We start from the raw sequence: 15,268 nt of genomic DNA on the forward strand, positions 1-15,268 counted from the left end.
GGATTTCTTTGTTTTGATTTTGAGGGGATGGTTCACTCACTATTGTGTTTTATTAAGTGCTTAGTTTAGTGCCTTGCACGCTGCTATGTGTACCAGTAGATAAAGATGATCCACACACAGTGGATTAATGAACCCAGAATTCATTTCGTTGGTAAATAAAGATAATAAAACTTACTTTCTAATATGATCTTTCTTTAGCCGTTTCTAAAGCAAAGTGTTTCAACACGGCAGTCAGTATATCTTCATAATACTGGTACAGGTAGAGGATTAATGAGCCCAGAATTCACTTCATTTCATTGGTAAATAAAGACAATGAAACCTACCTTCTAATATTATTTTTCTTTAGCTGATTCTAAAGCAGAGTGTTTCAACATGGCAGGTAATGGACCTCTCCAATTCTTATTTTTACTATTATAAGTTAATCTTGTTGTTTGAGGAAACACCTTGTGATACCTTCTACATCTCGAACAGTAAATTAATTTTATCTACTTCTTCTGTGCGGGCTCTATAATTCCTCCCTATGTTCAGAACATGAAGGTACCATTATTCAGTGCATACCCCCCCAAAAAACCCGGGAAAATAGGACCAAAGATGATTACTCCATAAGGCCGAAATGCATCGTTCTTGCTAAGAAAATGGAAAGCTTTCATTTCTCGAAAATTATATAATCACCGGTACCATTGAACTTCTGTATTCTTTATGAAAAAAGACTCATGTGAATTCAGCTGGATTTAATGAAAATTCTGAAATAGTTACTGTAGTGGCAATTGCCTTGATTGACCCTCATCTCCAGAACTAGCACAACTGGAATGGCGCTCGTTCTGTTCCCTACTGCTTTTCTCATTTAATTGCTTTTAAGTGACTTGTAGTTGTGCTTTATCATTTGCCCTATGGAGTCATTAGGAACTGATTTACACAGTTTAATTTTGTTTGAAATTTACATTTAAGCACAGGTAAAGTATGAATGTCAATGGCAAGTCACCAGTTTCTTTATCTAAGAGTTCGTTTTAAATTAAAAATGTGGAATGGAAACCTATTACATCATTATAAAGTGAGGGATAAAATAGAGGGTTTTTATGTCTTTAACAGTCTTTATTTCTGTGATTTAACTTCTAGCAGGCAAACAGCTATATTTGTAGCATTACCTTTTAAAATCGCATAAATCTTAAGTGAAATTAAGAACTATTTTTGGCATTTTGCAAGTAATTTAGCTGAAATGAGCTTTCTTTGTCTATATTTTAAACATTGGTTTTTAAAATTTCTTTCTTTCTTGGCAGCAACATTAATTATAGTAGTTTCATTAACAATTTCTTTCTTTTGTTTTTTTTCTTTTTGAGGAATATATAAAGAAATGGTTCTCTCACTCAACAAAGTTCTGATGTTAGTGACAGCTAGTTTGTCACAAATTGTAACTTTAGGCTACAAATGCACCTGCCATTTTTTGTAGACACTTGTAGGTGTTTACAGCAACATAGGTGTTTACAGCAAAATACCTGGTCTTTAAGTGCCAGTGTACTGGAAACAAACATTTAATTTCATTGAATGCCTTTACTAGAGTCTGGGTAATTTTTTCAATGGGCAAAATATAAAGGCAAATAGTTCTTCATATCAATAATGCCATGCATGGGGTCATTTTCTCATCAAAAAAAAATCTTAATTTTTAATTAAAAAATGCAGTTGTGAGGGGTGCAAGGGTAGTTCAGTGGTAGAATTCTCACCTGCCATGCAGGAGACCCGGGTTCGATTTCTGATCCCAAGAAAGAAAAGTGTTTGTTCTACACTTCCCAAACAATCAAGCAAAACAAACGAAAAGTCAAGCAAAAACAAAAATTCAACAAATGGTGCTGCAATAAGGGGATAGTCACATGGAAAAAGAATGAAATGTAACCCCCACCATACAGCATACAAAGAAAAGAAAAAAATACAATTGTGTATCTTTTATGTATGATAGTGGGTTTTGTTTTGATAAAGATTTCTTATCTTTTAGAAATACATACTGAAATACTTATAGGTGAACTTGTATGTTGTCTGAGATTTGCTTGAAAATAATTCAGGGGAAAGGATGTGGATGGGAGTAAAAATTAAATAAGATTAGACATGAGTTGACCATTGTTGCAGCTGGGTGACGGGTACATGGGGTCCATTACTATCGTGTCATCTGGTGTATGTATTTAAAATTTTTGATAATAAAAAAATGTAGAGCTTATATCATTTTTGAATGTTTTATTATAAATGAATAAACTTTCATAAGAACCAATATTACACAAGGTGTTGAAAACAGAGCACATCTCTCCTAACAAAGAAAGTTTCCTCCTGAATTCCCTATTCCTGCTAACTCTATAATACAACCTCTTATTTACCCATGATGAAGACCTACATCCAGTTGTAATTGAATTGGGTTGATTCCATTTACATTTATATTGCATTAGCTCCATCCCCACTCTTGTTTCCAGTGGTCATGATCTGTCTTTTGGCAGTGAAATGAATGGATGGATGGATGGAGGAATACAGCCCTGAATGCTTCTCTCATCCTAAAACTCTTTACACTGTTTTTTTTTTTTGTAAATCCTCTTCACTCGTCCATATCCCCCCATTAGATTTTAAGCTTTATGGAAGAAGAAACTAAATCCAGTTCACCATTGTGTCCCCAGCAGCTACTGCAGTATGTGGCATGTATTCGGCCTCCATTAAGTATTTAGGGCATGAATATGTTAATGAACCTATCTTCTCAAGCAGTCTCCATTTTGGTTCATATATCTTCTATTTAGTTTCTGGAGTGTTCTAAACCCCAACTACAATCGCATTTCGCCAGTCAGTAGTAGTCCCCCATGAGGGCAGTGTTCAGGTGTTTTGTACACTCTGTCCCTCACCCTTCACCACGTGGCTCCTGCAAGTGCTCTCTCCCTTCCTCATCTCTGTACTTCAGCCCTCCATAGAGTACTTGTAACTACTTGTTTATGTAGTTATGTTTATGCCTCATCCACGTTTTTAAGCACAGTGCCACTGGGGATGCCTTCCTTAGCCTGAGGGCAAATGTCACCCCTGCTCTGTGCAGGACCACTGGGGTGGGCAGCAAACACTACCCGTCCCTGCCCCCTGCCCCCGCACGCCCTCTGGATTGCTGGCGACCATTCCCCTTCTTATCGTTTCCTTCACTGGCACTGAGAATTTCTATAGCAGGAACGATTTTGTATTTTTCTTAACATCCACATCTTATCTGGCAAATGAAAGGAATCCAATAAATATTTGTGGTATGAGCAAATAAAGGAATGCTTTTTTTTTTTTTTTTTTTTGCTAAACGAGTGAGTTTTCCGTAGAAGATGATAAACCAGTGATTTACTTAGCAGTGTACCCAAAGACTGTTTTTCACATTTGCACCGGGTTTCCCTGTAGGTTTTTTTTTCCCCACAGCAAAGTCACCAGGTTAAAAGACATGCCCCTGAAGAGTATCAATCTAAGAATAAAAAATAAGGTAAAAAAGACCTTTATTTGAACCAAGGAGTCAAAAAGAAACATAGTCCTTCTTTTTCAGAAGTTCAAGTTTTATTTAGCAAAAGAAATAATGCTGATGATCATTTTAATGAAACTTTGCTTTAGCTTTAATGGAGATTTTATCAGTATAACTTCTGACAGATATTTCAAAGCTCCAGCCTAGCTAGGTCTTCGACCCTCAGTATACATTTTTCAAAGAGCCAGAGTACAAAAATACTGAAAAAGAGATGTCTTATTATGTTGACATGAATCTTAAAGCATGAGGTAATTAAGCTTGTTTTTTTTCCCTCTTCCTTTACAGATATGTCTTCTCCGACTACTCTGAAGAAGCCGGAAAAGCCATTGTTCAGCTCTGCATCTCCACAGGATTCTTCCCCCAGACTGAGCACTTTCCCCCAGCACCACCATCCCGGACTACCTGGAGTTGCACACAGTGGTGAGCCTTTCAAGCATAGAGGACAAGCCTCCTACTTGTCTACAGGGCCTAATCCCCGGGGATGGATTAAAACTTTATTATTATAGCTATAGCGGCTCTATTTTCTCAGCCAAGAAGGGAGGGAGTCAAATCTGATAAAATTCTTTCCTTATCAATTTTTGAGAAAAGATTTGTCAAAGCCGGGCAATTAAATAATTTTTTTATGTATGCATCCTTAAGTCTCCTGTATTGGAAAAATTGTGAACAAAAGATATTTGAAAATGTGGGTTGCATAGTTATTTTTACTATACCTTCAGCCTTGTCCTAATTCTATGTATTTTTACTAAGGGAAAAATGGATTATCAAGTACATTGCTGAGTTTAGAGGCTCTCCAAAGGCATTAAGATATGCAAATACTACTTCCATAGACTTAACTTCCATTACACAATTTAATATTTAAATACTTATTTGGGAGTGAAATTAATCAGAAAGATAAAGGAGGTATTTTTCTTTGGCAACTGTTTTAATATGTGCGAATTCTTCCAGTGGGCTAGGTCACTTCATATTGTCTAATATCTTAAGTAAAATAGGAAAATAAACCAGTATTTCACATTTGTGCTTTAAGTAACAACAGATATGAAATTATTTCTCAAAAATTAGAAGTGAGATACAATTAGTAAGCAATGCCGTATACTTTCTACTTACTGCTCTTAGGCCCTACACAGGAGTAAACTGAATTTGAAGTAGAGAAAGTTTTTTATATCAATATGTGTATAGTGAGACTCATTGCTTTAAATTTATAGTTGGGCAATTTCTTATCCTTAAAACCAATGAATCTGGCTTTTGCATCTTTATTGAAAGGTGTATTATCCCTTAAAATGAAGTTCTTAGCTTTGGTTTGTAAGTGTATGTTACTATCTGTCAGACTTTACTTTAAAAATGCAAGGCCTTTATTGCGCTCCTTAACGAAATTGTCGAATGGTTTAGTTCGCCAGGGCTGTTATGTCAAATACCACACCGTGCATTGGTTTATACAACAGGAATTTATTGTCTCATGGTTGTGGAGGCCAGAAATCTAGCATCAAGCTATCAGCAGGGCTTGCCTTCTACTGCAGTCTGTAGCTCCGGTAGTCCTCAGTGACATGACCATCGCTTTCTCCTGGTGTCTGCTCCTCTGAGTCCCCCTGATTTGTGGCTTCTTCTAACGTCCGTTTTTTAATGACTGACTGAGTTTGAATTTTCTTTGCCTTACAAGAGGCCCACCCACACATTTTCAGGTCCACCTTGATTCCGTTTGGCCATAACTAAATAGGATCAAGATCCTGTTCATAAATGAGCCCACACCCGGGCTCACCTTAATTTATTCAAAGATATTATTTACAAATGAATTCACACCCAAGGGAATGCGGATTAAGAATAGAACATGTCTTTTATGGGTACATGAGTCAATCCCCAACCTTAAATTAGGAGGGGGATGTACGAATTAAATGTGTAGAAGGATTTTTACATGTATTCTTTGTACTGCTAGGTACAATGAAAAACAGGTGAAAAGTAAGGAACTATTTCAGAGATTTGTAAGAGTGAATATTTGAGCAAAATGAACTTAGAAGTTAGACCATCCATTATGTTGGTACCTGATTAAAACCTTAATCTCTTAACTTCTGAAAGAAAATAAACAATACTTTTTTATATAGGAGACCTACATAAGTTTTTCACTTTGGTCCTTCACCAGATTTTTTTTTTAATATCTAACATATTGGGCCCTAGATTAGGCATCTTGGAAATGAGAGACAACTTCTGACCTCAAGAAGCTCCTGATCTAGTGGAGCGGTAGATATCAATTCATGGGCTAGACGTCTGATCTGAACAGAATTGGATGCTTGGAAGAGAATTAGTTGCTTGCAAGAGGTTCTCCAGAACTAAAGTTTGAAGGGTGAATTCACCACAAGAAGGAACTAAAAGCTGTTCCCTCCCTTCCAGCAGAGGGAACAGTATGGATCAGAGTAGGGGAGGTCTGCAAGGACCCATAAATGTCTTTCTGTGGCCAGAGCAGAGCCTGAGGGGAGATGGTGGCCAGAGATCAAAGAAATTACCACCTACAGTGAGAAAGTGGGAAGTCAGTGAAAGTTTTTAGCAGAGAATTTACATGATTATGATGGTATTTTAAGAAGTCATTCATACAAAAATATAAAGGCATTTGAGGGGGCAAGGTTGGAGGAAGGAAGCCAGTTAGGAAGGCTTTACAATAACCTAAGCAAGAAATACATAAATGTGTATGAACGTATGAATTCTTTCATAATGAAAGAAAAGGATTTTTTTTTTGTCTTGTATTTTGAGGGTTTTTTTTGAAAGGCTTAGAATGACTGTTATGGATGACTAGCCATTTTAACTTTCAATTTGAAATATAAGGTCTTGCCTGTTTTATGCCAGGCCTGCTGGAGCCCACAGGAGCACTGCGCTAGGGGTCCAGAGATTTGTGTTTAGATATGATTTGTGCCAGTTCATTTGAAAGGAGATGCCTCCCATGATTTTAAGCTGTATTCATGCCTGCAAGGGCTACTGATGCCAAATCTCACAGCCCACATGACTCAAATGAAACTAGGTCCTTAAATGGTTTGTGTGCACATGTGAGTGAAGACCATGATTAACTTAAGCTGAGATTAAGAATCACTTAGACACTAAGGAAAAGATGCCAAATTTGACTTAGATGTTTATATGTCCTTCAATATGTTGAATTTTGAGTACTTCTTCTTAAACAAATGAATGGTTTGCTGAAACATTTAGTTTTAAGAACTATACAATTGTTCTCTGGGATGCAGCCCCTAGATGCTCAGACTTCAGTGCGTGGAAGAATCTGCACACTGAGCACTCCAATAAAATGCACTTTCTGGGGCCTCAGGAGGTCCTGTGGTTGGGCCCAGGAATCTGCATTGGCGCAAACTCTCCAGAGGATTCTGAGGTATAGTGCCCTGGACATTCAGGGAGCAAAATCGGGACCATAAAATTTAATTTATGATTCATCTATGATATACATTCTTAATAGCTTATATCTTTTAAAAACATTTTCTTTCAGGGAGATAAGCAATATTCCTTTAAAAGTCTGTTTTTTTTTTGCATATGATTACAGATTTGGAAATAACTCATTCCAGATGATTTTCATTTATAGGTCACAGAAAGAATTTAGTTTTTCATATTGTTTGCTAAGTTATCTCATAAAACATTAAATATTTGCCAATTGTAATTTCCTGTGGTTTGAATGGAAATATTAAGTAGACACAGACATTTAATCTTAACTTCTACATATCTTGGTTGGTATTCTTCATTTGTACTTTCAAGATTATGTCCCTCAACATTATAAAGATAATCAGTTTACAATTGTATTCTTTCCCCCATGTTTTAAGTTTAAGAATTATGCTTAGAATATTAAACATTCATTTTGATCATATTAATGATGAAGAGTTACAATAAAATTAAACGTTAGCCACACTGCATGCTTTTAATCATATTTTTGTTCATAAAAATTATAGTATAGAGCAGTGCAGTGGTGACTCAGTGGCAGAATTCTCGCCTGCCATGCCAGAGACCTGGGTTCGATTCTCAGAGCCTGCCCCTGCCAAAAAATAAATAAATATATAAATTATAGTATAATGTCTGATTTTTATGGGTAAGTTAATATACCTACATGAAAGTTTTAATTTGCATTTCTGTGACTTTTGTTCTTGGCTTTATCTTTTTTTTTTAACATTTTTTTTAATTGTTAAATATAACCTATATACAAAGAAAAGGGGCTAAAAAAGCAATGATTTTCAAAGTACACCTCAATAAGTAGATACAGAACAGATTTCAGAGTTTGTTATGGGTTACCATTCCACTATTTCAGATTTTTCCTTCTCTCTGCTCCAAAACACTGGAGGGTAAGGTAATTTATTTTTCTTTTTTGGTGAAAAATAGCATAAGTACTAAAAAGTAACAAATTTCAAAGCACATTGTAACAGTTAGTTGTAGAACAGATTTCAGAGTTTGATATGGGTTACAATTCCACCATTTTAGGTTTTTAGTTCCAGCTGCTCTAAGGCACTGGAGACTAAAATAAATACCATTATAATGATTCAGCACTCATACTCATTTAGTAAACCCTACCTCCTCTGTAAATCCACCAACATCTTTGAACTTTCTCACTGTCTTTAGTGGTATTTGGGCTATGTCCGTTTTAACTTTTTCGTATTGGAAGGGGCTGTTGATAATATGGGATATGAGAATGGAACTAGTTGATGTTCTGGAAAGGCTGGTGCCTCTGCATTTCAGGACTTAACTGATCCAAGGACCCATCTGGAGGTCATAGGTTTCTGAAACCTACAATATACAATAAAATATATACATTATATAATGCCTTAGGTATTCTTTAGGACTGGCAGGATTGGTTTTGGTTGGGAGTTGGCAAGTTATGAGAGTAGAAATGTCTAACTAAAGCTTGCGTTAAGAGTGACCTCCAGAGTAGCCTCTTGATCTTGCTTTATCTTAGCAGGATCATTTCAGGTACATATAGAAAACGGTGGAGTAGGAAGAAAAATAGTTACATAATAGCGCTCTTGGTTTTGAAAAGAACACTTTCAACAGGAGAGAGTTCTCAGAACTCTGCTTTAATATTTGTAAGCATTTGTACAAGGTCCAGATAAATATTCATGGTACTATTGTTTAACTGTTGACTTCTTTTCTAAACAAGCACCAACTACAATGTATAGGAAAAAGATAGATTTAAAGTTGTATTACACTTCTGTTTTGAATTATGGTAGAAAGTTTGTGGATCCCTTTTACTCTAGTTAATGCAGTGATTTGTTCTGAATTCATAAGACAAAAACTTTATAATCAAAGAATGCATTCTGCTGGGAAATAACTTTGCTCAAAGAAATGTTTTATCAAGTAATGGCATAATCCATGAAAGAGAAATCATTTTTTAAAATCATTTGTAGACCTAGGAAGTAGAATCATTAGTTCCCTAGAGTGGGGGTTGTATCTGTATGTGCTTATCTGTACTGGCACTGAAAATGAAAGTACGAGAAAGTAACTGATTTTAGGAGAGTTTAGTTTAAATCATGAAGAAAATTAGTGAATGACCATTGATTTTTTTGCTTTCTAAGCTAATGAATCCATCTTTCCTTTTTGTCTTCTGCAGTCATCTCAACTCGAACTCCACCTCCACCCTCACCGTTGCCATTTCCAACACAAGCTATTCTTCCTCCGGCCCCATCGAGCTACTTTTCTCATCCAACAATCAGATATCCTCCCCACCTGAATCCTCAGGATACTCTGAAGAACTATGTACCTTCTTATGACCCATCCAGCCCGCAAACCAGCCAGGTAAAAATGCGAGTGAAAATACGATTAGAGCCTGAGGGAAATGGAACAGGTCTAACTCTAAGGCATGAAGGTTAGTCAGACTGTCTGTCTGGCAGAACATCAAGCTTTTGAAATCCATCTTCAGGAAGCTTCTTGGTGACTCAATAAGTTTTTATTTAAATATGGCTGAATGACAGGTAGGAAGTGTCTTGCCCCAAAGGGGCACATTTGTGAAGATGTTTTTGGTTTGATGTTTTTGGATTTTCATTGATTGAAGAGAAAGTTTATGCAGAAAGTACATTGACAAAAAAGCTGAGCTGGAGTTCACACCTCCAAAATACCTGGTTTGACACAGAGACAAAGTGCTTATATCAGGCAGAAGCAAGGTATGCGCTAAAATAAACACACACCAAAGAACGTACAGTTGTATTTATAGACTAACCATTAGACATTAAAATAAGCTTTGATAATGTAAACATTTTCAATGTTTGATGACTACTTGAGTATTCTTTGCACAGACATGACTTACGTTTAATAATGAGTGACATTACTAGACGCATCCTTTTTTTTTTTTTTTTTTAAATAAGTATTGTGTTGTAGTTTTAGGGTTTCATTGTAAGTGCAGTGACTCGTGCATTTTTACTCACCAGAGTTGTATTTTCTTCTGGAGAGGTCATTTGATAGGGACTTGGTGTAAGAGTAGACAGTCTTTGGCCAAACCTGGGTCTATCAGTAACTTTAAATAGCCAAAATTGGTAATGTAATTTTGATCTTATGGCCTGATATTTGACTTTGCTGCTTTAACTCCAAGATTCCTGCCCACTCATTAAACCTTTCAATGAACACAAAGAATTTTCACAAGCATTGTCATTGATGCTCTTCAGTTCCTAAACAATAAATAGTATATGCATAGTTACTTAGAATTTTCAAAAGAAAGGTACAAAAAGTCTCTTTGGTCTTAATGTAATTGTTAAAGTGAAACAGAATGATCTTTTCTGAAAGTTTTGTTTTGAATAGCGCTCTATCCAAACCCTTAAGGTTACTTTAAAAAGTTACCTTTATTTTTGGCTCCATTGACTAATATACTAATTTCAAAATTTTCTTGACTTTTAAATTTGAAGTTAAACTTACTCTTTGTATTTTAGAAGAAAATGTTCAAGTGGTATAATGCTTGTGATGATGATAATAATAATGACAACTGAGGAAAATAGTGGGATCTTAGTACATCCATTTAGAAATAAAATTTGCTGTCAGAGCACAGATTCAAAAGTCCCAGTTCCATAGAGCATTTTGCTAGATTTCAGCTGGGAGCAGTGCACACAGGGTCTGATTTTAATTTGTGTAGAATTTCCATGAATAACAAAGTCTAATTAAGACATCCATTAAAAGTCCTTAACGTTAATTCAGTGTGGAAAATCTTAGAGTTCCATTGGATTTTTTTTTTTAACTGATGTCTTAATTGGGCACCGTTAGGGGAAAAATTATGCAAATTAAAATCAGGCCCTTAGTGTTACCCATTTCTTTAATTATTCAGTGCTTGTTTTACGTACATTTCAATTTCTTTATAAGTTAAGAGGGCGTATTAGGTGATAATCTGCCCGTATTGTTCTCTGTGCTTCTTCGCATTTCAAGGTAAAGATCCAGCTTCTAAGAGAAACATCTTACTCTCATCTCAATTAAAAATCCCTTCTTAGGATTTCCTAGAACAGGAGCAATGTACAGAGCAGGTTAATCCTTTTGAAACGCTGCATCAACTTCGTCTTCAGATATGACTTCTCTCTTTTCACGTCTACTGTATGGAAGTTCATCTTCTAACAGCTTGAAAACATAGACGCGTTACAGTGTTTATATGAGTAGAAAACTGAAGAAAAATAATCCTCCTATTCTTCTGGCTCTTAAGTCTCAGAAAAAGTATCTGCATTGCCTTGGGAATTCTTCCTTTTGTCACTTTTATTATTTTTAAATGAGAGAACTATCTGCCAGTTTACGTGGATTGTGATTCAATTCCGATGGAGAAAGAGCTTGCGGAATGGGCAAGGTCTAACCCTATTCTGTGGCAGGATTTTCTTGAAATTGCTATCTTTCTGCTTTTGTTCCACGTCTCAGACTGTTTTGGCGGCATTAGCCAGACATACTTTTCCCGTTGGATGTACCATCGATAATAAAATGAGACCTTTCTTCGTTCTTGAATAGGTTACATGAAGCAGTCATTTGCAGTGTTGGAATAACCAGAAGTTGATGGTCTGCTTTCGAAACAAATTAGCTATTCCCTTTGAAAGAGAGAGTTGATCATCGGGGTAAACTGCAAAGTTGTTTTTGTAGGAACATCATACCAACTTTGATTTTTAATTCCAACTCAGAATGAATTACTTTGCATTTCAAATAGGACTTTTGAGAGTCACCTTTTTAGCTTGAGAAATAAAAATATATGAGTATTCATTTTGCCTCTAGCGAACTGTTCCTTTCCAATATTCTCCAGCACTCCACTGATTTTGATTGTTAAGCAACCAGGATGCCTTGTTCTCCCCACAGCAATATGGAGATTAATTGCATTACTGCTGCATTGATTCTAGGGAGACAGGCATGCTATTTGATGGGATACTTTAAATAGAATTAGTTTAAAGATAAAACTCTCCCATAGGTCTCCTTAGTGGGAAAACATGGTCAATTTTTCTGACATAATGTTAAATACTTAAAATTACATGTGATGAAGAGTATGTATAATCAAGCTGTCCATTTAATTTATAGAATAAATAATGTAGCCTCTGAGGAACCCAACAAAAAATAGCACGTGTCTCTAAGTTACAGTCACATTATTTAAGTATTACTAGCTGTTTATTTTTTTTTTCTGCAGAAACTTGTATTTTATATGCAGGTATTTAGATATAATTTCTGATTCATCTCTTCACCTTTAACAGTTCATATAATAAAGACACAATATGTATAGAGAATAGTGTCCTAGCATTGTTTTGTACATAATACAGTGGAGAATTCCAACATGAGTGCAATAAAAAATATATTCCAATATTTTTTCAGCCAGTGTACCCTTAGGATTTTGCCTCCCACCACAGAAATTATTTTTTGTACCCTTGGGCTAAAACTCAGGTAATAGTATCTTTCCTAGCATTGCCCAGGAGATTTTTCTCAGTTAATTCCTACAAATGTCAACAATGAATGCTTTGTGTAACTCTCCATGCACAAGAGTAGAAAAATATTTCTAATAATAATGCATATTTGATTGTTCTCTATTTCATTTTAGTACATTTTAGTTTACTCTGAAAATCTTTTATTTGTAGGTTTAAGGTCAGAACTAGTTCCACATTTTATATTGTTGTCTGGATCTGAAATTTTCCATGCTTTACGTCTCATCCTACCTGCTTGTATCAGTAAATCATCGAAAGTTAAAGGGAGATCCTAGAATCTAAACTGCCTGATGCAAGTGTCTGTATGTGCCTCCATAGGAGAGAGAGCTAGAGTTTTGGTATGCAGAAGTATGGGCCTTGAAAATAAACAATGGAAATTATAATTTGATGTGTATGATCTCCTAGAGATTCCATGTTCCTTTGTGTCAGTGATAGCATCACCTAGGTGAAAACCGTGTTCCACAAGCCAAAGTTCATTGTACTACTCATTGTAGAGAAAGAAGAACAGAGAACGAGGAAGTGCTGGGTTCTAATTCTAGCTAGTTCCAGAAGAACTGCCTTCCGTTTTAGTCTCAAGCTAAGCTTATAAACCTCCACCTGAGTTTTCTGGCCTGCTACTTAAAGGGATCAAGTCTACCTACTCTCAAGGGTATTGCAAAGACAAAGGACTACACAAAGTGCTTTGGAGTTGAAAACCAATTCTTAAATGCTGCTCGTTTTTGTTACTACTAACTATCGATTGGCTAGTCTGACTCAGACGTGAGAGGGCCTGAGTGGCAGTGCTGGGGCCAGCAGAGTGTGCTGAATGGAGTTGTTGGACAAGATGACTGCCTTTTGGATTATTTCACCCGGCATTCTGTTTTTGTTTTGTAGCCTAACAGCAGTGGTCAAGTAGTAGGGAAATTGCCTGGCCATTTCACTCCTGTCTTGGCACCCTCTCCCCATCCCAGTGCAGTGCGACCAGTGACCTTGACCATGACAGATACTAAACCCATCACTACATCCACTGAAGGTGAGGCAGCTTCACCTACAGCAACCAGTAAGTATTCCTGTAGGAAATGAGAAATGTCCATCCAAGGCGCCATTGGATATCTGATCCAAGGTGGAAATCACAGCAACTTTTCCAGCTACCTGACCAGATGGAGATTTCTCATTTATGTGGAACTAGCAGGCATGTATGTGGCCTGGCTATCACATGCTCTCTCTTATCAAATTTCAGTCAGTGCATCATATTTGAAAAGGGAGAAGCTTATTTATTTGAGAAAACAGCTATTATAAAAATAATAAGTCATGCCTGCTCGTTCAAGTTATACATCAAAATTTCACCGGAGAACATAATGCAGTGTGCAAGGTTTTTATATCACCCAAGGAGAGATTAGATAATTGTTACTCATTTGAACATTCCTATAGAAATCAAGCCCCTTCACAAGGCAGACTGAATCAGTGCCTCTGTAAGATAATTGCATGTTTACATTATTGTAGGTTATGTCATTGTTAGAAACAGTCACACAATGTTGGGTGCAGGAAAGAGCATTTCAAACCTTAGTATTAGGCACATGTAAGCCACTTGCACTTTCATTATCTGCAGCTTTTTTTTTTTTTTAACTTTTTGATTATTTTGCCTATCATGGTACATCAGATACTAGGCTTTTTTAGCATGGCCATGACATTTTAAATGTCAAAGATGTAGCCAGTGAATTAACATAGCACATACTCTCCTGAGCCAAATGATTCCTTTGCTTCTTCATGTAGAATGTTCAGAAGTGTGCAACGAATTAATTTTCAGTTGGCTTCATTCAAACTACCTACTTCTTAGAACTGGAGCTGGTGTGCACAGATTGGTAAGCAGAATAAATAGGATCCCAGTCAGGAGAAATTGACACGCTCCCTACCAATTATTCATAGCTCTTAAATCCAGACCTCTATTTTCTTTCCTAGAACAAGAAAAATCCTCATGCTCTGGAAAAAACTGTCTGAAATTACAGTGGCGATTGGAGACACCACTGGCTCATTCTTTCTCAGCCACTGGAAAGATGTTCTTTTTTTGTGGCTTCGAAAGTCTAGGAAAGAACCATATAAGAAAAATGGACAGTGCTGTGAATGGAAGGAATTCAGCCTTCCTTTCTCAAAATTCATGAGCCCCCATAGACTAATAAATCCATATAGGCTTATAAAGCCCTTTACTCTTCCCTGAATGCACAGATGGATGAGACCCAGTCAAGGAACACTGGAATTCCTTTTGTTCTAAGGACACTACAGTCACTAAAACAGTATGTCCAAATTTTTAAAGTAGATGTTTTTGCATCTTTGAACTAAGTCATCCTTTTAAATAAAAGCAGATGGAATACAAAGATTTTTTTTTTTTAAGTTTCAAAAAAGGCAAGGATAAGACTATGGGGGTAAATGATCAAAACCTAGATCCAGAAACTTCTGGTGCCTACTCTTCTAGTTACACTAATCGATAAGATTGAGGGAAGGATACAACCTAAATGATTACAGTTCTCTTATGGGTTTAACTTCAGCCTGTTAATGAACTGTTTTTATACTCATATACAGGTTGATCAAAAAGGGATCTGATTTCACTATTAAAATTACAAAATATTCAAAAGGAGTATCTTGATTATATAAAGATGGCTGCATCTTTCCACTTTCCACTCCCACATAAAAGAAATATAGTGAGTAGCTTTTCTTTTCTATAAACAAGTAAACTTGTAGTTTCATCTCTCTAGGCACTTCTGATAACAAGAAACTGGTTATTGAACTGAGAGGTCAATAAAATTAAGGAAAACATGGAGACCAAGGGAACCAACCACCTTTTCACAGGTTAAGAGAAAGAGCAGTCTGGACCCAGTGCCCACTCTGCGTGGGCAGGCTCCTTCCT

The 15,268-nt window shown here is 36.3% G+C and overlaps 1 protein-coding gene across 8 annotated transcripts in view; it reads left to right on the plus strand.

Moving 5' to 3' along the window:
* Positions 1–15,268, plus strand: part of NFIB (nuclear factor I B) — a 220,993-nt gene that overhangs the window by 175,084 nt on the left and 30,641 nt on the right. For 2 of the 8 annotated variants that reach the window (XM_077148172.1, XM_077148174.1), the window contains exons 7-9: positions 3,794–3,928; positions 9,081–9,265; positions 13,261–13,426. In XM_077148172.1, coding sequence (XP_077004287.1) covers positions 3,794–3,928; positions 9,081–9,265; positions 13,261–13,426 — 486 coding nt within the window. Of the gene's footprint in view, positions 1–3,793; positions 3,929–9,080; positions 9,266–13,260; positions 15,063–15,268 lie in introns of those variants that run through there. The other 6 variants (XM_077148173.1, XM_077148175.1, XM_077148176.1 and 3 more) reach the window with 4 other exon arrangements.

This window comes from Tamandua tetradactyla, chromosome 2, assembly GCF_023851605.1.
Source record: "Tamandua tetradactyla isolate mTamTet1 chromosome 2, mTamTet1.pri, whole genome shotgun sequence".
NCBI classification, from domain to species: Eukaryota; Metazoa; Chordata; class Mammalia; order Pilosa; family Myrmecophagidae; genus Tamandua; species Tamandua tetradactyla.